The sequence below is a fragment of the Mobula birostris genome, chromosome 1 (genome assembly GCF_030028105.1).
Source record: "Mobula birostris isolate sMobBir1 chromosome 1, sMobBir1.hap1, whole genome shotgun sequence".
Classification (NCBI taxonomy): domain Eukaryota; kingdom Metazoa; phylum Chordata; class Chondrichthyes; order Myliobatiformes; family Myliobatidae; genus Mobula; species Mobula birostris.
Window position 1 is genome coordinate 144,295,598 of NC_092370.1, and position 25,096 is coordinate 144,320,693.

General features: G+C 43.3%; 1 protein-coding gene across 1 annotated transcript in view; it reads left to right on the forward strand.

Annotated features, from left to right (window-relative positions):
• The window catches only part of itga9 (integrin, alpha 9), a 422,554-nt gene that overhangs the window by 348,592 nt on the left and 48,866 nt on the right, over positions 1 to 25,096 (forward strand). The window contains exons 24-26 of the mRNA XM_072263117.1: positions 13,862 to 13,987; positions 14,998 to 15,117; positions 19,273 to 19,374. Coding sequence (XP_072119218.1) covers positions 13,862 to 13,987; positions 14,998 to 15,117; positions 19,273 to 19,374 — 348 coding nt within the window. The remainder of the gene's footprint in view (positions 1 to 13,861; positions 13,988 to 14,997; positions 15,118 to 19,272; positions 19,375 to 25,096) is intronic.

A 25,096-nucleotide genomic window follows, 5' to 3' on the forward strand; every position in this document is an offset into this window, starting at 1 on the left:
AGGCCCCCAGTAGTCAGCACAAAGCTGGAGAAGCAAATATGGAGGGAGATTGCAGAGAGGTGTACGAATAATTGACATTATGCCGGGGTGATTTTAATTTCTCTGATATTGATTGGGACTGCCAGGGGGCTAAGGGATTAGATACAGCAGAATTTGTTAAGTATGTAGGGTAAGTTTTCTCAAGCAATATGTAGAAAAAACCTACAAGAGCAGGGGGCCACACTCAGCCTCCTATTGGGAATTGAGGATGGGCAAATGATGTGTCAGTCGGGGAGCACTCTAAGACTACTGCCCATAATTATATTAGCTTTAATATAGTTATGGAAAAAGGTAGGACTGTTCAATCTAGCCTGGCACTTAAATCATCCAAACCTCAGGTTGTTCCTCACTCTCGGGCTCTGGTAAAGAATTTTGTTTCTTCATTATCTGTGAGTATGGTACTAGAAAGATGGAGGCTGGCTAATGTTGTACCTTCTTTTAAGAAAGTCTTCCAAGGCAACACCAGCAACGGGAAAATTACTGGAGGGGATTCTGAGAGATAGGATCTATCAGCATTTGGAAAGCAGTCAACAAATGACGCAGTGCTAGACTGAACTAAACTGAACACTGCTAGATCGTTTCAAGATCTCTGCAGTTTGATGTTTAATACTTTGTGTGTTACTTGCAACAAATGACGCGGTGCTAGACTGAACTAAACTGAACACTGCTAGACCATCTTGAGATCTCTACGGTTTGATGTTTAATACCCTGTGTGTTACTTGCAACAAATGACGCAGTGCTAGACTGAACTAAACTGAACACTGCTAGACCATCTTGAGATCTCTACAGTTTGATGTTTAATACCCTGTGTGTTACTTGCAACAAATGACGCAGTGCTAGACTGAACTAAACTGAACACTGCTAGACCATCTTGAGATCTCTACGGTTTGATGTTTAATACTTTGTGTGTTACTTGCAACAAATGACGCAGTGCTGGACTGAACTAAACTGAACATTCCTAGACCGTTTCGAGTTCTCTGCGGTTTGATGTTTAATACCCTGTGTGTTACTTGCAACAAATGACGCAGTGCTAGACTGAACTAAACTGAACACTCCTAGACCGTTTCGAAATCTCTGCGGTTTGATGATTAATACTCTGTGTGTTACTTGCTTGCTTTTTGCTGTTTGCACAATTTGTTCTTTTTTTCATGTGTTGGGTATTTGATGTTTTCTCTGAACAGGTTTCATGGTGTTTTTTTGTTTTGTGGCTGCCCGCTGGAGGGCAAACCTTAGGGTTGTATACTGTGTACATACTTTGATAATAAGCTTACTTTGACTCTTTGATATGGGCCGACTGCAGGCTTGGTTGGCATGGATTAGTTAGGGTAAGGTGACTGCTTGAAAGAGTGTAACCTGCATGACTCTGTGACTCATTTGTCATGTCTACATTTCTCTTAATTTTATCCATTTCAATTTAATCTCCCCTCCAATTCCTTTGTACCAGAGAAAACCCTCCAGACCCAAACAGGTTTTCCTCATAAGGACAATCTTCAGCCTTGCAGCGTCCTCTACACTATCACAAGCACAACCACGTCCTTTCTACTTTGCGCTGACCAAAACTCGACAGGGTATCTGGCTGTTGCCAAACTAATTTTGTACACCTCCTTGGTCTGATATTCTGCACCTTGCTCTATAGAAGTGTCCCTCCTTAACCACCTTATCAAACTGTCCAGCTTCCTTCAGGGTTCTGTGGAACAGAAAACCACCAAATTTGCCACCACACAATTATCATTCCTGTCCTTTATCTACAAAAAACACACAATGAAAGCATGATATAACTAACGGCTTAAAGTATTAAACGTTAGTATTAGTCAGCTTTGGCACTTGTTTGCACCTTCTATCGGTCCTGGTTGTCATCGGATAGCTGTAGAATAGGTTTCAACGCAGACAGGCAGTGGTTTAGCACTGACAAGGAGCCTAATCGCACTTTTCTTCAAGAAAATCATCACAGCTGTTTAAAAAATTGGAAGAATCCCATCTAACTGGAATATTTCAAAGTAGTTTGAAAGGCTGATGATGTACATTTTCCCCACTCATGATGTAGAGTACACCTTAAAAAATAATCTGCATCCAATTGGCATGTGGTAGTCTAATAGCAGAAACCACAGTTGTCAGCCCCAGAGTATTTCTCTAGCATTGGACAATATTACCCCTTGCATAAGAAGTTATTTGACTGAGCACTGTCCATTATTGAGAATCATAGAGTGCTTGTCTACCATTTGCTTTATTGCAGTTCTCTACTGTTAGAAAGACAAAAGTTCTAAGTAAATTTATTATCCAAGTACGTATGTTATCTTGAGATTGCAGGCTTTTACAGTAGAACTGAGAAATACAATAATATATCTCTCCCATTTCACGCACATCTGCTCTCGCCCCATTCTCCCGCCACCCCACTAGGAATAGGGTTCCCCCTGTCCTCACCTACCACCCCACCAGCCTCCGGGTCCACATATAATTCTCCGTAACTTCCGCCACCTCCAACAGGATCCCACCACTAGGCACATCTTTCCATCCCCCCACTTCTGCTTTCTGCAGAGATCGCTCCCTACGTGACTCCCTTGTCCATTTGTCCCCCCTCCCCCATCCTTTTCCACTGATCTCCTTCCCGGCACTTATCCTTGTAAGTGGAACAAGTGCTACACATGCCCTTACACTTCCTCCCTTACCACCATTCAGGGCCCCAGACAATCCTTCCAGGTGAGGCGACACTTCACCTGTGAGTCGGCTGGGGTGATATACTGCATCCGGTGCTCCCGATGCGGCCTTCTATATATTGGCGAGACCTGACGCAGGCTGGGAGACTGTTTCGCTGGACAACTACGCTCTGTCCGCCAGAGAAAGCAGGATCTCCCAGTGGCCACACATTTTAATTCCATGTCCCATTCCCATTCTGACATATCTATCCACGGCCTCCTCTACTGTCAGGATGAAGCCACACTCAGGTTGGAGGAACAACATCTTATATTCCGTCTGGGTAGCCTCCAACCTGATGGCATGAACATTGACTTGTCTAACTTCCGTTAATGCCCCACCTCCACCTCGTACCCCTTCCCTTATTTATTTATTTATTTATTTATTTATTTATTCTCTCTCTATTTCCTCCCTCTGTCCCTCTCACTATAACTCCTTGCTCATCCTCTGGGCTTCCCTCCCCCTTTTCTTTCTCCCTAGGCCTCCCGTCCCATGATCCTCTGATATCCCCTTTGCCAATCACCTGTCCAGCTCTTGGCTCCATCCCTCCCCCTCCTGTCTTCTCCTACCATTTCGGATCTCCCCCTCCCCCTCCCACTTTCAAATCTCTTACTCTCTCTTCCTTCAGTTAGTCCTGACGAAGGGTCTTGGCCCGAAACGTCAATGGTACCTCTTGCTATAAGATGCTGCCTGGCCTGCTGCATTCACCAGCAATTTTTATGCGTGTTGCTTGAATTTCCAGCATCTGCAGATTTCCTCGTGTTTGTGCTTTTAAAATCAACTGTAGGCTGTCTTGGGCCTCTTACTGCAGAAAGAATGTGCTGGCATTGGAGAGGGTCCAGAGGAGGTTCCCGAGAATTATCCCGGGAATGAAAGGTTTAACGTATGAGGGACATTTGATGGCTCTGGACCTGTACACTGTGAAGTTTAGAAGAATTGGGGGGGGGGGGGGAATCTCATTGACACCTATCAAGTTTGAAAAGAGTACACAGAGAAGATGTGGAGAGGATGTATCCTACAGTGGGGAATATAGAACCAGAGGGCACAGCCTCAGAATACAAGGATGTTCCTTTAGAACAGAGTTGAGGAGTAATTTCTATAGCCAGAGGGAGTTGAATCTATGGAACTCATCGCCACGGACGGCTGTGGAGGCCAAGCCATTGGATATATTTAAAACATAGGTTCTTGATTTAGCACGGATGTCAAAGGTTACGTGAAGAAGGCTGGAGAATGGGATTGAGAGGGATAATAAATCAGCCATGATGGAATAGCAGAGCGGACTTGAAAATTGACTGCTGATGTTCATCACAACACAGTAAAACTTTGCACTTGAAGTTCATCAGTCACCAGGGAAAGACCTAGCAATGTACTGTACCCTATCATACTGAAATAAAGAAAAATCTATCAGGTTTTTCTGATATTTTTCCAAGGTGTGATAACTTTAAACTTTAGATGCATTTTCTTTCTCAGATAACAGCAATGAGTTATAGTTTAAAGCCAACTAAGTAAATGCAATTCTGAAGTCCTGTTCTGTTCTCGGACGCCTGCATTTGTCCAAGACACTCTGTCTCATGCAACCTTTCGATTGCTTGCTTCGGGCAGGGAACTTCATTTGATGGAAACAAGGGCAAGCCTCCTCCAATTTCCAAGTGATAAAAATGACAAGAGGAACATATTTTCTTATTCAAATTATTGCCTGATGGAATTTAGTGTAAATCTTCCACAGAGAATTGGGTAAGCATTTGAAGGAGAAAAAAACAGCATGGCTCTAGTGGGAGATTGCAGTGCTAATGAGATTGCCTTTGAAGGAGACAACACACATTGAAGTTCACTGAGCTGATTGCTCCCCTTCATTGCTGTACTTTGTATGATTCTGTGAAAAGAGAGGTTTATAGAGATTGATTTTGCAATTTCCCCTCAGCATTCCTAGTGGTTTGGCATTCCGCTGGAGCCAATTTTATAAAATAAACTGTTCTTTCTGTCTTCAGTTGCAACTTCTCCATTATTATTATTATTATTATTCCATTTTTGAGAATTCCTCTGCTGCATTTTGTTTTAACTCCTCAAATATCAGAGGGAAACTGCGGAGAATCCGCAGGAACTGGTATCATTCCTCTGCTTCCAAACTTACTGCTAGAACAAACATACGTCCTATGGTTTGCATTTGAGATGGAAAATAGACGTCACTTGTTGAATCCTGCCAGTTGTGCGGCAGAAAAATTAGGTGAGGAAACAAAGAAGGGAGGTGCAACAAATCACAAACATGAGAGATCCTGCAACAGGAGCTCAGCAGGTCAGGCATCACCTATGGAAATGAATAAACAGTTGATGTTTTGGGCCAAGACCCTTCTTCAGGACTGAGAAGGAAGGGGGAAGATGACAGAATAAACAGGTGGAGGGAGGGGAAGGAGGCTGGCTGGAAAATGATAGGTGAAGACAGGTGGGTGGGAAGGGTCAAGGGCTGAAGAAGAAGCAATCTGATATGAGAGGAGAGTGGACAGTAGGAGAAAGGAAGGAGGAGGAGACCCAGGGGGAAGTTATAGGCAGGTGAGAAGAGATAAAAGGCCAGAGTGGGGAATAGAGGAAGAGGCGAGGGGGAGTGAATTTTTTTTTTACTGGAAGGAGAAATCGATATTCATGCCATCAGGTTGGACTTTACCTAGATGGAATATAAGGTGTTGCTCCTCCACCCTGAGGGTTGCCACATCGTGGCACAAGAGGAGGCCATGGACCGACATGTTGGAATGGGAATGTAAATCATCATACAAATGCTTGGCCACTGGGATGTTCCACTCTTGGCAGATGGAGTGGAGGTGCTTAATGAAGCAGTCCCCCAATTTACAATGAGTCTCACCAACATAGAGGAGGCTGCATCAGGAGCACCGGGCACAGAAAAAACAACCCCAGCAGATCTGCAGGTGAAGTGTTGCCTCAGCTGGAAGGACTGTTTGGACCCTGAAAGGTAGATGCTATCTGTTTTAAAGCAAGCTGTTTTGATTTTATCCACAGCCTATCGTCAGGAGGTGATAATTTTATACAGCTAGGAACAGGCCTTTCCGGCCCAGCGACCCACCTATTTAACACCAGCCTAATCACAGGACAATTTACAACAACCAATGAATCTCATACCCTGTATGTCTTTGCACTGTGGGGGGAACTGCTGCACTTAGAGGAAACCCATATGCCCTTGGGAAGAGTGTATAAGCTTTTGAACAGAGGATGTTGGAATTCAACTCTGAACTCCGCCGCCCTGAGCTGCAATAGCATTGCATTGACTGCTTCTCATGTTCAGAGTTACTTCAGAGGTCTCTAACTTAGTACGATATTGTGCATCATATCTGTTCATTTACATTTCGCTGGAGTCGTTACTGAGCATGCTAATATGTTTGAAGGGCCATGAGAAAGGTGGGGAAAATTTGAGCAGATCTACCTTTCCTCCTCTCTGATATCCTCTCTCACCTCAGCCCCTGTCGACCTCTTTCATTACCCCTCTCCTTCCCCATCCCTTCTTTCTCTCTCCAGGATCCTCACTCGCTCCCCAGCATTTCACCCAGAAGCTACCAAACTATTTCATAATGAAAGACGTATTGATCAGTGTTTGGACTAAGATTAGAGGTGTACAAAACTGAAGGAATGCAGAAACTGGAGTTAGAAGGCTGGAGAAAGTTAGAGGTAGCAAAGCGCAAAGTGGAATACGACCTTGAAGAAAATTCTGAACTATTACATTACTAGGGTCCTACGTAAATGCTGGATGTTCTTAAAACAATCATGGTTAAATTGTGGACACGACAGTCAAAATTGCAAAGGAATGAATTTCCATTAGTGTATTCAATATTGGGGGAGTTCTGCTTGATTAAATTCTTGGGGACTGTCGCAGAAGCAGAGGAATCAAGTCTGGGATTGGTTTAACAAAGTAACTGGTCAAACCCATTGCAGCAGAGATGTGGAATATGAAATTTGGTTAGTACTTGTTGCAGCACAGAGGCCATTCGGACCATCAACTCCCAGTAGAGCCATCTCATTAGCCTGACTACTGACAGACCCACCTGCGCAGTCTAATCCTGAAACACAAGAAATTCTGCAGATTCTGGAAATCTAGAGTAACACTCACAATATGCTGCAGGAACTTCAGCAGGTCAGGCAGCATTTAGGGAAAGGAAAAATGAGTCAACATTTTGGGCCGATACCCTTCACCAGGTCTGTCAATCCTGTAGATTATTTTCTCTCACATGCTCATCAGCCACCCCCTCCCCATCTTTAACATTTTTCCAATGACCTAACTAAGGGGTTAATGTACAGTAACAAACTTTAACCCTCCAGCACATCTCGGGAACAGGGTGGAAGCCACAACACCCAATCAGTCTCAGAGAGGAGCTGTTATCCCCCCAGAGACAGCTACCCATGTCAGGATGCAAAGTAATTGTTGCGCCATCCTTGAAGTGTAGTGCCCAGAACTGGACACAATCACCACTCCTGGCTTACCTATACTTTTATAAAGGCTCACCATGACTTCTCTGTGCTTTAATTTAGAAAGCTTAGGATCAATAGTTGAACAGTCTAACACAGGAACAGGCCCTTCACCCTACAATGTCTGTGACAGCCATGTTGCCAATTCGGGGACTGTAGATCTTCCTGCACGTGGTCTGTGGTATATCACTCTATTCCCTGTCTATTCATGTGTCTGTCTCTTCAGCATCGTAATCGTATCTCCACTAACTACCTGGCATTGTGTTTCCAAGTATCTATCACTCTCTATGTAAAATAAGGCACTGGTAAGGCCTCACCTTGAGTATGGTGAACAGTTTTGGGCCCCTCGTCTTAGAAAAGATGTGCTGGCATTGGAGAGGGTCCAGAGGAGGTTCACAAGGATGATTTCAGGAACAAAAGGGTTATCACACGAGGAACGTTTGATGGCTCTGAGTCTGTAGTCGCTGGAATTCAGAAGGGTGGGGGGGGGGATCTCATTGAAACCTTTTGAATGTTGAAAGGCCTACAGAGTAGATGTGGAAAGGATATTTCGCGTGGTGGGAGAGTCTAGGACAAGATGGCACAGCCTCAGGATAGAGGGGTGCCCTTTCAAAGTAGAGATGCAGAGAAATTTCTTTAGCCAAAGGGTGGTGAATTTGTGGAATTGTTGCCACATGCAGCTGTGGACGCCAGGTTGTTGGGTACATTTATGGCAGAAATTGATAGGTTCTTGATTGGACATGGCATCAAAGATTACGGGGAGAAGGCCGGGAACTAGGGTTGAGGAGGAGAAAAAAGAAAGATCAGCCATGATTGAATGGCGAAGCAGACTCGATGGGCCAAATGGCCTTATTCTGCTCCTATGTCTTATGGTTTAAAATTTGCCTCGAAAGTCTCCTTTGAGCTTTCCCCCTCTCACCCTAAAGCTATGCTGTCTGTGAAATTTCAACCCTGAAATTCCTGACTGTGTGTCTCATAATTTTATATAATTCTATCATGTCGCCTCTCAGCCTCCTACATTCCAGAGAAAAAAAGGCAATCTAAGTTTGATCAATCTCTTTTATGGCTAATACTCTCCAATCCAGGCAACATCCTGGTGATTTTTTTCTGAACCCTTGCCCCAGTCTCTGTGTCCATCCTGTGATATGGGGTTCAGAACAGCGTACAGTATTGCAAATATGGACTCACTGAAGTTTTATACACCTGCAACATGACCTTGTGACTTCTACAGTCAATGCCCCAACCAGTGAAGGCAAGCATGTTGTGCGTCCTCTTCAGCACTTGTGTTGTGTCTACTTGTGTTGCCACTTCTAGGGAGTTAAACTTGAACCCCAAGATAACTCTGTACATCATATTCCAAATTTTCTTACATTACAGAAAGATGTCATGACCAGGTCTCAAGCATTGGCCTCACTTATTACCCTATAACACACTCGTTCTCACATGCCCATTAACTGCCCCACAACTCTCCTGCCCACTTGTCATGATTTATGATAGTCAACTAACCAACCAGTATGTGTCAAAGAGAGAGGTTATGGGAATTCCACATAGAATGGAACATAGAATCTGCGGGGTGGATCTATGCGGCAACAACAGCAGCAGTATTAAATTTCATCTGCCACCAATCTGCCCATTTTACTAGCCTGTCTCAGCATCTTTTCAGTGAGCTCCCCATAGTACAGTACATTTCCAAATTTAGAAAACGTACCCAGGACACTTTCTCTGCCTCTCAGGTCAGCCTTTCCGCTGTCTTCGACATTCTAGAGGAACACAGTCCAAGTCTGTTCAGTCTCTTCCAATTGCTAATACTCTCCAAGCTAATCAACATTCTGGTGAATTACTTCTGAACCCTTGCCAAAGCCCCTGATTCCTTCTTATGATACGGGGAGCAGAACAGCACATTCTATCCACAACTCTATCCTTGTGTGCTTTTTAAACTATTAAACTATCTGCTCTTCCAACTTCACCAAACTATGTAAATATACAGCCAGATTTGAATGTTTTTGACTTGTGTCCTCCAGTTTGTCTGAACAAGATATGAGCACTGCATGTTTTTCAGCATTTAATTTCATCTGCCATCATTTTGCCCATTTTACCAGACTGTCTCAGCGTCTTTTCAGTATGCTCCCCATAGTACAGTACACTTGCAAATTTAGAAAACATTCCCAGGACACCCAAGTTGGTATCGTACATATATCAGTGGTTATAGTACTCACCCCAAGATACTCCAGACTGAAAAGAAATTATTTTCTTACATGGAAAATCTAAACTAAAATACACTTTTATTAATACACACAAAACACTGGAGGAATAAAAAGGTGGGGGGAGAGGAAGAAGGACCAGCAAGAAGGTGATAAGTGAAGCCAGATGGGTGGAACGATAAAGGGCTGGAGAAGAAGGAATCTGATAGGAAAGTAAAGTGGACCATGGGAGAAAGAGGGGGCACCAGTAGGATATGATAGACAGGTGAGGAGTAGAGTTAAGAAGCCAGAGTGGGGAATAGAAGAAGGGGGAGGGAACTTTTAAAAATAGATTTATTTATTAAATTAATTTATTTAATTGAAGACATGCCCATTCTATGGTCCCCTACTTGTACGAGGACCTTTTTCAGTTTCTGATTAGTTCTCCTTCTACAAACTTTTTTGCTCACAATTATTGACTATTCACTATTAAAACTATTTAACTCAGGATTAATTTTATTACTTATGCAAGTAATCATATTTTGTTTATATTTTAACAGTCCTTATTTAATGCATGTATAAAAATTGTTAGTTTTACAAAAATGCTCAACTTTTTGAGGCTTAATAAAGTTCCATTTTGTGATTGATCTTTGGTATAAACATTGGTATAAAGACCCAATTCAGTTGAGTTATGTGCTAGGTCATAGGTTGCAATGGGACATTGATAGGATGCAGAGCTGGGCTGAGAAGTAGCAGATGGTGTTCAATCTGGAAGAATGTCAAGTGATTCATTTTGCAAGGTTGAGCTTGAAGACAGAATTCAGGGTTAACAGCAGGATTCTTGGCAGTGTGAAGGGCAGAGGGATCTTGTGGTCCATGTCCACCTTTCAAAGTTGCCGCACAAGTTGATAAGGTGGGAAGAGGTGTATGGTGTGTTGGTGTTCATTAGTCAGGGCATTGAGTTTAAGAGCCATGGGGTAATGTTGCCACTTTATAAAACTCTGTTTAGCACACTTCGAAGATTGTGAAATGTTCCGGTTGTCTCATTATAGGAAAGATGTAGAAACTTTAGAAGGAGTACAAAGAAGATTTACCAGGATGCTAGACTTTTCTGTTTGGAGAGAAGGAGCATGAGAGGTAACTTGATGGGATGTACAAGATGATAAGAGACATAGACTGAGCAAGTAGCTAGAGACTTTTCCCCAGAGCAGAAATGGCTAACACAAGGGGCATAACTTTGAGGCATTGGTAGAAAAGTACAGGGAGGTTTTTTTTACATAGAGTGGCAGGTGTATGTTCCAGGCGGTGGTAGATGCAGGTACATCAGGGACATTTAAGAGATTCTTAGATAACAACATGGATGAAAGAAAAATGGTGTGAGGGTAGGGTTAGATTTATCTTTGAGTGGATTGGCACAACATCATGGGGTGAAGGGCCTGTACTGGACTATGTTCTGTGTAGAGCTTTTGGTTTAACACAGCAACTTCCTGTAACACTTTTTCACAAGATGTAAGTGAAATAATGACAACTAATGATGACTGTTCAAGTGGAACTCTATAGAAAATAAGGCCTATGCGATTCACTCACTTTTTATTTAAAAATTGACATTTTTAACCTCACTGAGATTTAATGACTTGCACTAAACTTAACATGAGTCCGGGGACAGTGCTTAAAGAGTTCGGGTCAAGAGCTGATGATTGGAGTCCAGGTCAGAGTACTTTGCTGTTGAATGCCAGTGATCCTCGTGGATGGATGTTGGGTCACCTGGCACTAGGGGTGAAGGTCATTGATCCTCATGGTCAATGACTAAAGTTTGTGGGCCCCATGGACAAGGGCTGGTGAAGCCCCCAGGTTGACAGGTCCTGGGGTCAGAGGTCCATGCAGGCAGGAGGGACGAGGGACAGTTACCCACCCAGTTCGTCAAGTCCTGGGGTCAAGGCCTATATGAGTTTGAAAGTCAAGGCCCAGGTGTCAAAGTCTCATGATTGGCAAGTTCTGGGAGTGATACCCAGAGGTCGAAGCCCCTTGAGTTGGCATGTCCGGAGCCCTGCGAGTCTGGGACAGGGACTGGAAGTTGCAGGTCCAATGTCTGCAAGTCTGAGAGTCAGGAGCCAAGGATTGGCAATCGGAAGTGGCCTGTTCTGGGGTTGGAGGCCTGTGTGTGTGTGTGTGTGTGTGTGTGTGTGTGTGTGTGAGAGGATGCGAAAGGGCTTGTTTTGCTTTAATGTTTTGTGTTGTTGATGTTGCTTATGTTCTACTGAAAATGACAGGCATGTTATGTTGGAACAGATGGTCCGGATTGGAAGCAGCATCTCCAACACCATCACACTGAGCACGGGTGCCCCCCAGGGCTGTGTGCTCAGTCCACTGTTGTTCACTCTGCTGACCCGCGACTGTGCTGCAACACACAGTTTGAACCACATCATCAAGTTTGCCGATGACACGACCGTGCTGGGTCTCATCAGCAAGAAGTATGAGTCAGCATACAGAGAGGAGGTGCAGCGGCTAATAGACTGGTGCAGAGTCAACAACCTGTCTCTGAATGTGAACAAAACAAAAGAGATGGTTGTTGACTTCAGGAGGACACGGAACAACCACTCTCCACTGAACATCGACGACTCCTCCGTAGAGATCGTTAAGAGCACCAAATTTCTTGGTGTTCACCTGGCGGAGAATCTCACCTGGTCCGTCAACACCAGCTCCATAGCAAAGAAGGTCCAGCAGCGTCTCTACTTTCTGCGAAGGCTGAGGAAGTCCATCTCCCACCCCCCATCCTCACCACATTCTACAGAGGTGGTATTGAGAGTATCCTGAGCAGCTGCATCACTGCCTGGCTCGGAAATTGCACCACCTCGGATCGCAAGACCCTGCAGCTGGTAGTGAGATCTGCTGAGAAGATCATCGGGGTCTCTCTTCCCACCGTCACTGATATTTACACCACACACTGCATCCACAAAGCAAACAGCATTATGAAGGACCCCACGCACCCCTCATACAAACTCTTCTCCCTCCTGCCATCTGGCAAAAGGCACCGAAGTATTCGGGCTCTCACAACCAAACTATGTAACAGTTTCTTCCCCCAAATCATCAGGCTGTTCAATACCCAGAGCCAGGACTGACACCAACCTACTGCCCTCTACTGTGCATATTGTCTTGTTTATTATTTATTGTAATGCCTGCACTGTTTTGTGCACTTTATGCAGTCCTGGGTAGGTCTGTAGTCTAGGGTAGTTTTGTGTTGTTTTATGTAGTTCAGTGTAGTTTTTGTATTGTTCATGTAGCACCATGGTCCTGAAAAACATTGTCTCGTTTTTACTCTGTACTGCACCAGCAGTTATGGTCGAAATAACAATAAAAGGTGACTTGACTTGACTTCACACAAATGATGCATTCGCTACGTGTTTTGATGTATGTGTGAGAAATAACTGAATCAGATTCCTGAATCTCCATTTGGGTGTAGTCTTTGAGGCAGCTGGTTTTTAAAGCCATGCGTGACAGGTTTAGTACCGCAGGGAGGTTCTACTGCAGTTGTACAAGGCCTTGGTAGGACCGCACCTGGAGTATTGTGTGCAGTTTTGGTCCCCTAATCTGAGGAAAGACATTCATGCCATAGAGAGAGTGCAAAGAAGGTTCACCAGATTGATTCCTGGGATGGCAGGACTTTCATATGATGAAAGACTGGATTGACTAGGCTTATACTCGCTGGAATTTAGAAGATTGGGGGGGGATCTTATTGAAATGTATAAAATCCTAAAGGGATTGGACAGGCTAGTTGCAGGAAGATTGTTCCCGATGTTGGGGAAGTCCAAAACGAGGGGTCACAGTGTGAGGATAAAGGGGAAGCCTTTAGGACCGAGATTAGGAAAAACTTCTTCACACAGAGAGTGGTGAATCTGTGGAATTCTCTGCCACAGGAAACAGTTAAGGCCAGTTCATTGGCTATATTTAAGAGGGAGTTAGATATGGCCCTTGTGGCTAAAGGGATCAGGGGTTATGGAGAGAAGGCAGGTACAGGGTTCTGAGTTGGATGATCAGCCATAGTCATACAGAATGGTGGTACAGGCTCGAAGGGCTGAATGGCCTACTCCTGCACCTATTTTCTATGTTTCTATACAGTTGTTCAGATGTGCTGAATATCATCTCTGTGGGCTGTTGCTCTTGAAGACCTTGCTTCCCTTCTTGCCCTGCAGGACAGTCTACAGAGAGGCACAGACGAGATAGTGTGTCCATGGTCTTGGTTCAAATATGCCTCAGTGATGGGACCACTGGTAATGGAGGGGATTTGCTGGTTTTTTTTCTCATGATTGCTTATCATCCTGTAGTCAAGGTGAATGAGGTCTGGGAGCTGCAATTGTTTAGGCTCAATCGGGAAGCATTATGAGAGCTTCCCCTTCAGATAAATAGCGACTCCTCTTTAGCAGGACAACTTGTGCTTAGAAATTTTCTAATGCTGACTAAGCCTGTCTCTGCTTTTTTTTGTAAAGGTTGGTCAGGAGGGAGGCAATTGTACCTATTACCAGAACATTCAACCTTGCTTCATACCTCAAGATAAAGAGAATATCTTCCACACAATCTTTGCATTCTTCACCAAGTCCGGCAGGAAAGTGCTGGTGAGTTTGGGCTATTTGGAACCAAAGTGGGATATGGGCATGTGGGTTAAGTAAATGCTGTGCGGGATAATAAGCTGTTTATAGACCAGCAGGGTCTGAGGAATGAGTTATAAGCCAATGAGCATTGTATTTGATTCCTTTATTGAGAAGTGAACATGGTTGTGTGCAAAATTAGGTAAGTAATATTTGAGCATTATGTGTTCACAATTGTTAATTCCCAAATGTAAAATAAGACTCCATGCTAAAGTAGAGAGTAAAAATAAGTATCACCAAATCAAAAGCTGATGTTGAGCCACAGCGGGAGACTGAAGGGCTAAACTGCCTGAAGTGCTGTTCAGTAATCAGAAAGAAAATTAAGAAGAGAATCTGAGAGTTTCAAATCAAGATAGTCATATAAAAATGGAGTAATTAAAATTCCCCGTTCAGGATAATGGTGTTCCATGTACTGTTCCCTTGACCTTTTTTTGGTGGTAGAGCTAATACGTTTGGAAAATACTGTTAGAGCGTCCCAAATGAGTATCTGCAGTGTGCTGCTTTCTTGCAAATGGTGGACGACAAGCTGTTCATTCAATTTTACCCTTTCTCCCAATTTAAAGTAGCAGTTGTGATTGGTTGGTTGAACCATTTCAAAAGGGTGGGTACAAGATATAACACATGAACGTAAGGTTAAATATTGTTTATTTGTCATAAGTTTCAAGCCAAGTTGAAGTTCTGAAATCCAGCATCTGCAGATTTTCTCTTGTTTGTGGTCTGAAATCTTATTGTTCAGTTGTGGATCTTATTTTATTCAAGTCCTGAAATTCTGCTGCTTTGTTCACAGCGTAGATTGTTCTGAACCTGTAGCATAAACTTAATGGTCAAGAGTGGACACAAGGAATCCCAATATGCAAAAGGCTTGATTTTGATCTTCTGGTTGTAATGTTTCAAGCAAACAAATGAGACATGGGCAGTTCTGCTGTGTTATGTGATTAGCTTGTTAACCTGAATAATATTCTTGCTAATATTTTTAGGATTGCGATAGACCTGGCCGACCTTGCTTGATCATCGACTGTGAATTAAGTTCTGTAGCAAAGGAAGAAACCAGAAACATTTATGTCCACTTGCTACTGAATACTGAGATATTGAAAAAGGTGAGAAAATTTTTACACCTAATTGCATTTTTGTCCATAGACACAGAAACAGTGCCCTGAGCATCAACCACCCGTTTACACTAATATACCTTAATTCCGTTATTATTCTCATGTTCTCATCAACCCCCTGCCTCTACTCTGGCGAGAGGTGTGGTTAATTTACCATCCCACATATATCTGATGTTTGGGAGGGAACTGGAGCACTGAAGGAACCTGGGAGAACCTGTCATTCCAGTGCAGTCAGCACCCAAGTCAGAGTTGGACCTGGCCAAACTCTACCAACTTTGTCACTGTGCTGCACAGAAGCTGAATGAAAAACTCACTAAGTCCCTCCACTACAAGGACTTCTGGTGTAGGTTGTATTTCTCTTTGCGTCCACTCCAGGCCGTTGATTTTCATTTCATAAGTAAGGAGGACACTAGACATAATCAGGGAGAAAAATAAAACATAAGGAATTGACCCATCAATATAAATTTGTTAAAGACAAATTTTGTTTTACTAAGTGGGACTAGGTGAGAGTAAGAGTTCAGCATGGACTAGAAGGGCTGAGATGGCCTGTTTCCATGCCGTAATTGTTATATGATTATATGGCTATAAGTAGGAGTTTCCATATCCTACTGCTATTATTTTTATTCCAAGTGCTCCAGTTTAGCTGTCACCTTGAATTAGGCTTTAATTAGGAAGCATGATCTCCTAACAAAGCCTAAAGACAAGACAAGACAAGCCAGAAAGATTTCAGCAAGTCAAACCACATCAGGAATGGAAGGGGACATTTTTTTAATTTATTTTAAAAACCTTATTTCTCTTTCTGCAGATACTACTCAACCTGCTGAGTATTTCCGTCATTTTCTGTGAAAAAAGATAAACTGCTGCCGCTGACAGACAGGAACATGGCCATAAAAAAAATATTTTCATGCAGCAGCAACTGATCTGCTAGAGATAGTCAGCAGGTCAAGCAGTGTCTGTGTGGGAAGGAGGAATTCTCAACATTTTAGGTTGATACCCAGTATCAGTCCTGATGCAGTGTTTCGACCCGAAGTAGTCACAATCCTTCAACTTCCTGCCCCATGTTCCCCAACCACAGATTCTGCTCGGCCCGTTGAGTTCCTCTAGCGGGATTTTTCTTGCTCCAAATTCCAGTATCTGTGGTCTTTTGTGTCTATTCTCATGCAGCGAACGGTCACATTCTTAAATTCACTGCTTAAAGAGGTGATAGAAGCAGTTTCCACTTCCAAAAAAGAATTAGGTAAATATTTAGTGTGGAAACCAAATTTATAGGGCTCTGAGGAAAGAGCTGGAGAATGAGATTTGCAGGGTTGTTTTACAGAAAGTTAGTCCAGACACAATTGGCTAAAAGATTTTGCTTTGTGGCTACTGTGAGTGAGCAAGCAAGTCTCAAGGTTGCACAATTTATACACCCTTTGATAATAAAAGAATCTTGAAGACCTCCTTTACTGTAAAAGCTCACTATCATTATCAAACATTATCTTTGTTTAGTTGGATTTGTGTTAATAAAGTTGTCTGTTTTGCCCCAACAGTTAGTCTTAACCTGATATTCAGATATGAAGCAGTGCATTTCCAATGTAAATTCTGCCTTCTGCCTCAGCAGCTTAAATGGCCTGCTTTAGTATAATAATGAACTCAAGTCCATATCACCTGGGGCTATGCAAAGCCTCTCATCTGGCTAGGCTGGAATCAAAGTTTGGCCCCAAAGGCCAAGAAAAGCATGCTTGCACACAACAGAGGAAACTTGGGGAATTGCATCTGCTAACCTGTGCTCCCATTATTGTGGGAAAGCAAAATATCTCTGATAATTCATTTTTGACATGGACACCAACCCACTATATTTAAATTGGATGACCAACTTCTGATCCTGAGAGTGTTGCCAAAATTAAGTGCCAGAGTTTCAGAATCAGATTCAAAAAAAGTTCAAAGTAAATTAATTATCAAAGTACATATACAGTATGTCACCATATACAACCCTGAGATTCATTTTCTTGTGGGCATTCACAGTAAATACAAGAAACACAGCTGAGTCAATGAAAGACCGCACCCACAGGTCAAACAAACTGTAAAAATGCAAAATAATAATAAAATAAGCAATAAATATCAAGAACTTGAGATGAAAAGTTTTTGAAAGTGAGTCCATAGGTTGTGGGAACAGTTCAGTGATGGGTCAAGTGAAATTGAACAAAGTCTGGTTCAAGAGCCTGATGGTTAAGGGGAAATAACTGTTCCTGGACCTGGTGGTGTGGGTCCTGAAGCTCCTGTACTTTCTTGTGATGGCAGCAGCGAGAAGAGAGCATGGCCTGGGAGGCGGGTGTCCTTGATGATGGATGCAACCCCGCTCCTTGTAGAATCAGAATCAGTTTTAGTATCACTGGCATATGTTGTGAAATTTGTTGTTTTGCTGCAATAGTATGTTGTAATACATAATAAAAACTATAAATTACGATAAGATATATATATAAAATTAAATAAGTACTGCAAAAAGAGAGCATAAAATGAAAAATGTAGGTAGTGTACATGGGTTTATTGTCCATTCAAAAAGCTGATGTCAGTGGGGAGGAAGGCCTTCCTAAAATGTTGACTGTGTGTCCTTAGGCTCCTGTACCTTCTCCTCGATGGTAGCAGTAAGGCAGGAAAAAATACTGCACCATTCTGATCAGTGATACCTTTGAGTTTGTACTGAAATCTTTATCCATCTGTTATAAACCAGTTCTGTTATATTGTACATTCAGTGGCCACTCGGTTAGGTACCTCCTGGGTGTCTGCTCGTGGTCTTGGGCAACTGTAGCCCATCCACTTCAAGGTTCAAAGTGTTGTGCATTCAGAGATACTCTTCTGCACACCACTGTGGTAATGCGTGGTTATTTGAGTTACTGTTGCCTTCCTGTCAGCTTGAACCAGTCTGGCCATTCTCCTTTCCATAACCAGATGCTTTCACCCACACAACTGCTGCTCAATGGGTTTTTTGCTTCTCGCACCATTCTCTGTAAATGCTAGAGACTGGTGTGCATGAAAATCACAAGAGGTCAGCAGTTTCTGAGATGATCAAACCACCGCTTCTGGCACTAACAATCATTCCACGGTCAAAGTCATTTAGATCACATTTCTTCCCTGTACTGAGGTTTGGTCTGAAAGACAACTGAATCTCTTGACCACGTCTATTTGCTTTTATACATTGAATTGCAGCCATATGATCGGCTCATTTGATATTTGTATTAACATATTAGATATCTGCATTTCCACAACTGTGGAAATCGCAAGCAGTTTCAAACTCCTGGGAGTGCATATCCCACACAACCTCTCATGGTCCCAGAACATATCCTACACAGTCAAAAAAGCTCACCAATACCTCTTACTTTCTAAGGAGGCTGAAGAGAGCTGGACTTTGCACATCCATATTCATGTCATTCTACAAATATGCAGAAGACCATCCTAACAAGTTGTGTCACTCCTTGGTACAGAAACTGCACTGCAGCAGACAGGAAGGTTCTACAATAGGTAATCAAAACTGACCAATGCATCTCTGACACCAGCCTCTCAGCCTTCAAGGACAAAGTGCAGGAAGGTGCCAGAAAAGGGCTAGTAATATTATGAAGGGTCCACTCCACCTTGCTCATGGACTGTTTCTCCCACTCCCATCAGGGAGGAGGCTACGTAGCATCCTCATCAGGATCACCACACTCATAAACAATTACTTTCCCCAAGCAGTAAAGCTGATCTACACCAACACCCATTAACTCCGCCACGACTTTATTATTTGCCATCAGTCACCTTATGTACAGACTAGCATTACTTTATGGAGGTACAATCAATCAATGTATATCACCTATCCAATGTATTTATATTTATTGTGTGTTTTATTATTGTTGTTGTTGTTGTGTTCTTTATCTTTTATGAGTTTTTATGCTGCATTAGACCCAAAGTAACTATTATTTTGTTCTCCTTACACTTGTGTACAGGAAATAACATTAAATAATTCTGAAAGCTGGTGTGCAGGTGCACTTAATAAAATGGCCACTGCGTGTAGATGGTGGTTACGACTGGGTGGTTACAGTGTTCAAGGTTTTGTCAGGGATTGCCCTTGGCATTGACCATGAGTTTAAAAGTTGTCATCATTGTAATATTCGTCTCCATTTCCATTTGCAGGACAGTGCCTCAGTTATTCAGTTTGTTACCAGGGCAAAAGGAATGGTCTCCGAAGACAGAAGAATAGTAGAGGTGGCAGGTGGACTTCCTGAAGATGCAACAGTGAGTAGCACTTTATAGATTTATCAAATCCTGGAAAATTAATGACATTGAAGATGGTTATTCAGTCCAGCATGTCTCTGGCAGTCAAAAAAGAGCAGATTTGTCTAATCCCACTTCTAGCACCAGGTTCACTGCTCTTCAAATACACATCCAAGTAGAGTGGTGAGGTGGGGGTTTCTGCTCTTACCACCATTTCAGGCAAAGGTTTCCACACCTCTGTTGTTCACTGTTTGAAAACTTTTATATTTTTGCCCTCTGTCAGTTTGGTTGTTGGTTTTTGATCCTTTACAAAGTAAAGTAAGTCTTTCCTGTTTAAGGCTCCTTGTAATTTTATACACCTCGTTTAGGATTCTCCTCAGCGTGTGTTCCAAAGAAAACAACACTAAGTTATCCAGTATTTTCTTGCAGCTGAAGTTTTGTAGCTCGGCACCAATGATTCCATCCTTGATTCTGCATTCATTCTTATTTGTTCACATCCTTTGAAGTATGTTTAAATATGATATTAAAGACATAACAGGCAGGAAATTCTTTTGCAGTGGAGATCACTTGTGCTCTGCATAACTGACTTTTTATGAAAAGCACTGTCAGCTCCTTGTGGGTGTGAAGCACACTTCTTCACGCTGAACCTGCATCCTCTGAGCATTGGATCAGGCTCAGGTGTACAGATTTTGGAATGTAAGCTGCGATTGCAGTAGGTAGCTGAGGACTGATTCAGCATCGGATAGAGAAAACCAAATTTACCCAGTCATAGAGCACTGTAACAGAGAAACAGGTCCTTCAGCCCATTTAGTCCGTGCCAAACTGTTATTTTGTCTAGTCCCGTTGACCCGCACCTAGACCATAGCCCTCCATACTCCTTCCGTCCATTTATCAACCCAAGCTTCCCTTAAATGCTGCAATCGAACACATGCCCTCCACTTCCCATTGGCAGTCCATACCACGTTCCCTCTTAGGTCCCCCGTAAATATTCTCCTTTCACCCTTAACCTATGACCTGTAGTTCTAGTGTCACCCAAACTCAGTAGAAAATTGCAGGAGAATCCACAGATCGAACTCCTTGCAGTTGTATACTCCCAGAATTGTGTGTTGCTTAGTGCTGCTTCCATCCACCCCAGTAGCTGTCAGTGTTTTTACAGTCACCTGTCCAGTTTCCCCTCCCCAACATTATCCAAGTCTTGATGGGGATCCAGTCCTTTTCTACCACCACCTAGCAGTGTCCAACCCTACCGTTTCATCCTCCAGTACCAGGTCAGGAATTCTTTTTACTCCTGCTCCAGCCCTTCTTGATCCCACTGTCTCCATCTCAGGGACTCTCACAACATTTAAGAATTATTTGTCAGCAAGGCATAGTAAGCCACAGATGCAGTATTGATAAATAGTATTAGTACTTAATGTTCAGCACAGACATGCTGGGACAAAAGGCCTACGTCTGGGCTGTGTGACTCCTTGACTCTGTTTTCTAAATTATCTACAGCAGGCTAACAGATCTGCTTTCCCTGCTTTATTAAGGCAGTGCAGTGGTGCAGCTTGTAGAGCTACTGTCTTCAAATGCGACTAACCTCAAGTGCTGTTTGGGTGGAGTTCACCTGCTGTTGACCACATTGTGGGCACGTGGCCAAGTGGTTAAGGCATTCGTCTAGTGACCTCAAGGTTGCTAGTTTGAGCCTCAGCTGTGGCAGCGTGTTTGTGTCCTTGAGCAAGGCACTTAATCACACATTGCTCTAGTGTCTGTGTGAGGAGTGGTGCCCCACACAGACTTCCAATCTGCGCCTTGTAAGGCATGAAAATGCCCGAAGCAGGCCTCTCATGGTCTGAGTCGACGTGTTCCCCGCCCCCCGACAAGGAAAAGAGCCCTTGGCATGACAGGAAAGATACTAATATGGATAGAAGATTGGCTGACAGGCAGGAAACAAAGAGTGGGAATAATGGCAGCCTTTTCTGCTTGGCTGCCAGTGATTACTGATGTTCTGCAGGAGTGGTGTTTGGATTGCTTCTTTTCATGTTATAAGTTAGTGATTTGGATGACAGAAATGATGGCTTTGTGGCCAAATTTGTGAACAATTCAAAGATAGGCGGAGGGGATTGTAGTTTTGAGGAAGGAGAAATCTGCAGAAGGACTTAGACAGATTGGGAGAATGGGCAAAGAAGAGGCAGATAGAATGTAGTGAGGGGACTATTTTCTAAACGAGGACAAAATTTACAACTCTGAGATGTAAGGTGACTTGGGAGACCTTGTGCAGGATTCTGTGGGTTGAGTTGGTGGTAATGAAGGGAAATACTATTTTAACACTCCTTTCAAGAGGACTAGAATATAAGAGCAAAGATTTAATGCCGAGGCATTGGTCAGACTGCACCTAAAATATTGTGAGCAGTTTTGGCCCTCTTTCCAAGAAAAGGTATGCTGGTATTGGAGAGGACGTTCATGTGAATGAGGAGCATTTGATGGCTCTGGGCCTGTACTCGCTAGAGTTTAGAAGAATGTGGGTGGTTATCCTCACTACCTTCCCTGGCTTTGACAACCTTAAGGAACCTGTTGTGAACCTAAATGCTATGAATTCCTGTTATAAGAAAGTTTAGGTTGACATATTACAGAACTGTTATGGAGAGTTATTAGTTAATCAGTCAATGTTTTTTGTTGGTTTGACAGAAACCAAGTCTTGAAGAAGGCTTATTGTTGGGCACCTGGTCAAGTGGTTAAGGCATTCGTCTAGTGATCTCAAGGTCGCTAGTTCAAGCCTCAGCTGTGGCAGCATGTTTGTGTCCTTGAGCAAGGCACTTAATCACACATTGCTCTAGTATCTGTGCGAAGAGTGGCGCCCCACACAGACTTCCAATCTGTGCCTTGTAAGGCATGAAAATGCCCGATGCAGGCCTCTCATGGTCTTAGTCGACGTTCCCCCCTGACCACAAGGGTTTTCTCCGAGTGCTCTGGTTTCCTCCCAAATAGAGCACAGAGCAGTACAGTGCAGGAAAAAGCACTTAGACCTAATCAATTAAGCTAGTAATTAAATAACTCATTAAACTATTCCCTTCTGCCAACATAATGTCCATAGCCCTCCCATTCTCTGCACATTAATGTGCCTATTGAACGCCTCTATCATAATCATGTCCACCGCCATTCCTGGCATCCACCACTGTGAGTATGAAGAAAACTTCCCACACATATCTCCTTTCAGTTTACCCTCTCTCACTTTAAACTCAGGCCCTCTGATACGACGTTTTCAACCTTGAGAAAAAGATATCAGCTGTCTACCTTTTGATGATTCTCATAAACTTATAAACCTCTACAAGATTTCCCTTCTGTCACACTGCCTCAGAGAAAACAACCCAAGCTTGTTCAACCTTTCTTTATAGCACATGCCCTCTAATCCAGGCAGCATCATGGTAAACCACTTCTGCACTCTCAAAAGGCTGTACATCATTCTTATAATGAGACAACCAGAGCTGTATGCAATACTCCAGATGTAGCCTAACTGTAATGTGATGAAGCTGCAACATAACTTCTCAATCGTGAACTCAGTGCATTAACTAATAACAGCAAGCATGCCCTACAGCTCCTACTTTACCTGCCGATCAGCCACTTTCAGGGATCTAAAGACCTGGACCACTATATTGTCTGTACGTCAGCACTGTTAATGGTCTTGCCGTAAACAGTCTACTGTCCCTTTACATTTGATACCCCGAAGTGCAACACCTCACATTTGGCTGAATTAAACTCTATCCGTGATTCTCCTCTCATATCTGCAGCTGATCTATATCCAGCTTCCACACTATTCACACCACCAATCTTGGTATCTGCTGCAAAACTTCTGAACCCACCCATTGATATTTTCATCCAAACCATTTATATATGTTACAAACAACAAAGATTCCTGCAGAACACCATGAGTCAAAGACCTCGAACCAGCACGTGTCCCAGCAACCACTATCCTTTGTCTTCTCTGGGCAAGCCAATTGTGAATCCAAACAATTCAACTCACCATGGATTCAATGCACTTTAATCTTCTGGATAAATCTGGAAGAATTCAATCAAGTTAGTGAGACAAATCTTGCCCCACGTAAAGCCATGCCAACTGTCCCTAATTAAGCCATGGTTTTAAAAATTCTCTCAATAGCTTCCCTACAACTGATGTGAGATTCACGGGTCTATAACTGCCAGGATTATCCCTGTTCTCTTTCTTAAATAATGGAACAGCTTTAGCAATTTGACATTCCTCCAAGATCTCGCCTGCGGCTGGGAAGGACCTAGAAGTCTTGATCAAGTCCACAGCAACCTCATAACCTGCTTCTCTCAATGGCCTGGTGCAACCTGCCCCAGGGGATATATCCATCTTTATCTCAGACTAGCAAACACCACATTGATCTCCCTATACTTCACGTCCTTTTCCTTGATGCCAATTACTCAATTAGGACCTATCCCACATCCTCTTCTACCAAATAGACCTTTCCTTCTTTATTCTTCAGTGGCCGAACCCTTTCCCTAGTTATCCCATTGCTCATCCCAGAGTTGTACAGGTTCATAAGCTAGTTGGCTCTATTGTGCCGATAGAAACACAGAAAACCTACAGCATAATACGGGCCATTCAGCCTACAATGCTGTGCCGAACACGTACTTACTTTAGAAATTACCTCAGGTTACCCATAGCTCTCTATTTTTCTGAGCTCCATGTACCTATCCAGGAGTCTCTTAAAAGACCCCAACATATCCGCCTTCACCACTGTCGCCGGCAGCCCATTCCACACACTCATCACTCTCTGCATAAAAAACTTACCCCCAACATCTCCTTTGTACCTACTTCCAAGCACCTTAAAACTGTGCCCTCTCATGCTAGCCATTTCAGTCCTGGGAAAAATCCTTTGACTGTCCACACAATCAATGCCTCTCATCATCTTATACACCTCTATCAGGTCACCTTTCATCCTTCATCACTTCAGGGAGAAAAGACCGGGTTCACTCAAGCTATTCTCATAAGGCGTGTTCCCCAATCCAGGCAACATCCTTGTAAATCTCCTCCGTACCCTTTCTATGCTTTCCACATCCTTCCTATAGTGAGGTGACTAGAACTGAGCACAGTACTCCAAGTGGGTCTGACCAGGGTCCTATATAGCTACAACATTACCTCTCGGCTCCTAAACTCAATCCCACGTTTGATGAACGCCAATGCACGGTATGCTTTCTTAACCACAGAGTCAAACTGCGCAACAGCTTTGAGTGTGCCATGGACTCAGACCCCAAGATCCCTCTGATCCTCCACACTACCAAGAATCTTACTATTAATACTATATTCTCCCATCATACTTGACCTACCAAAATGAACCACCTCACACTTATCTGGGTTGAACTCCATCTGCCACTTCTCAGCCCAGTTTTGCATCCTGTCAATGTCCCGCTGTAACCTCTGACAGCCCTCCACACTATCCACAACACCCCCAACCTTTGTGTCATCAGCAAATTTACTAACCCATCCCTCCACTTCCTCATCCAGGTGATTTATAAAAATCATGAAGAGTAGGGGTCCCAGAACAGATCCCTGAGGCGCACCACTGGTCACTGACCTCCATGCAGAATATGACCTGTCTACAACCACTCTTTGCCTTCTGTGGGCAAGCCAGTTCTGGATCCACAAAGCAATGTCACCCTGGATCCCATGCCTCCTTACTTTCTCAATAAGCTTTGCATGGGATCTTTGCTACCTCATCAAATGCCTTGCTGAAATCCATAT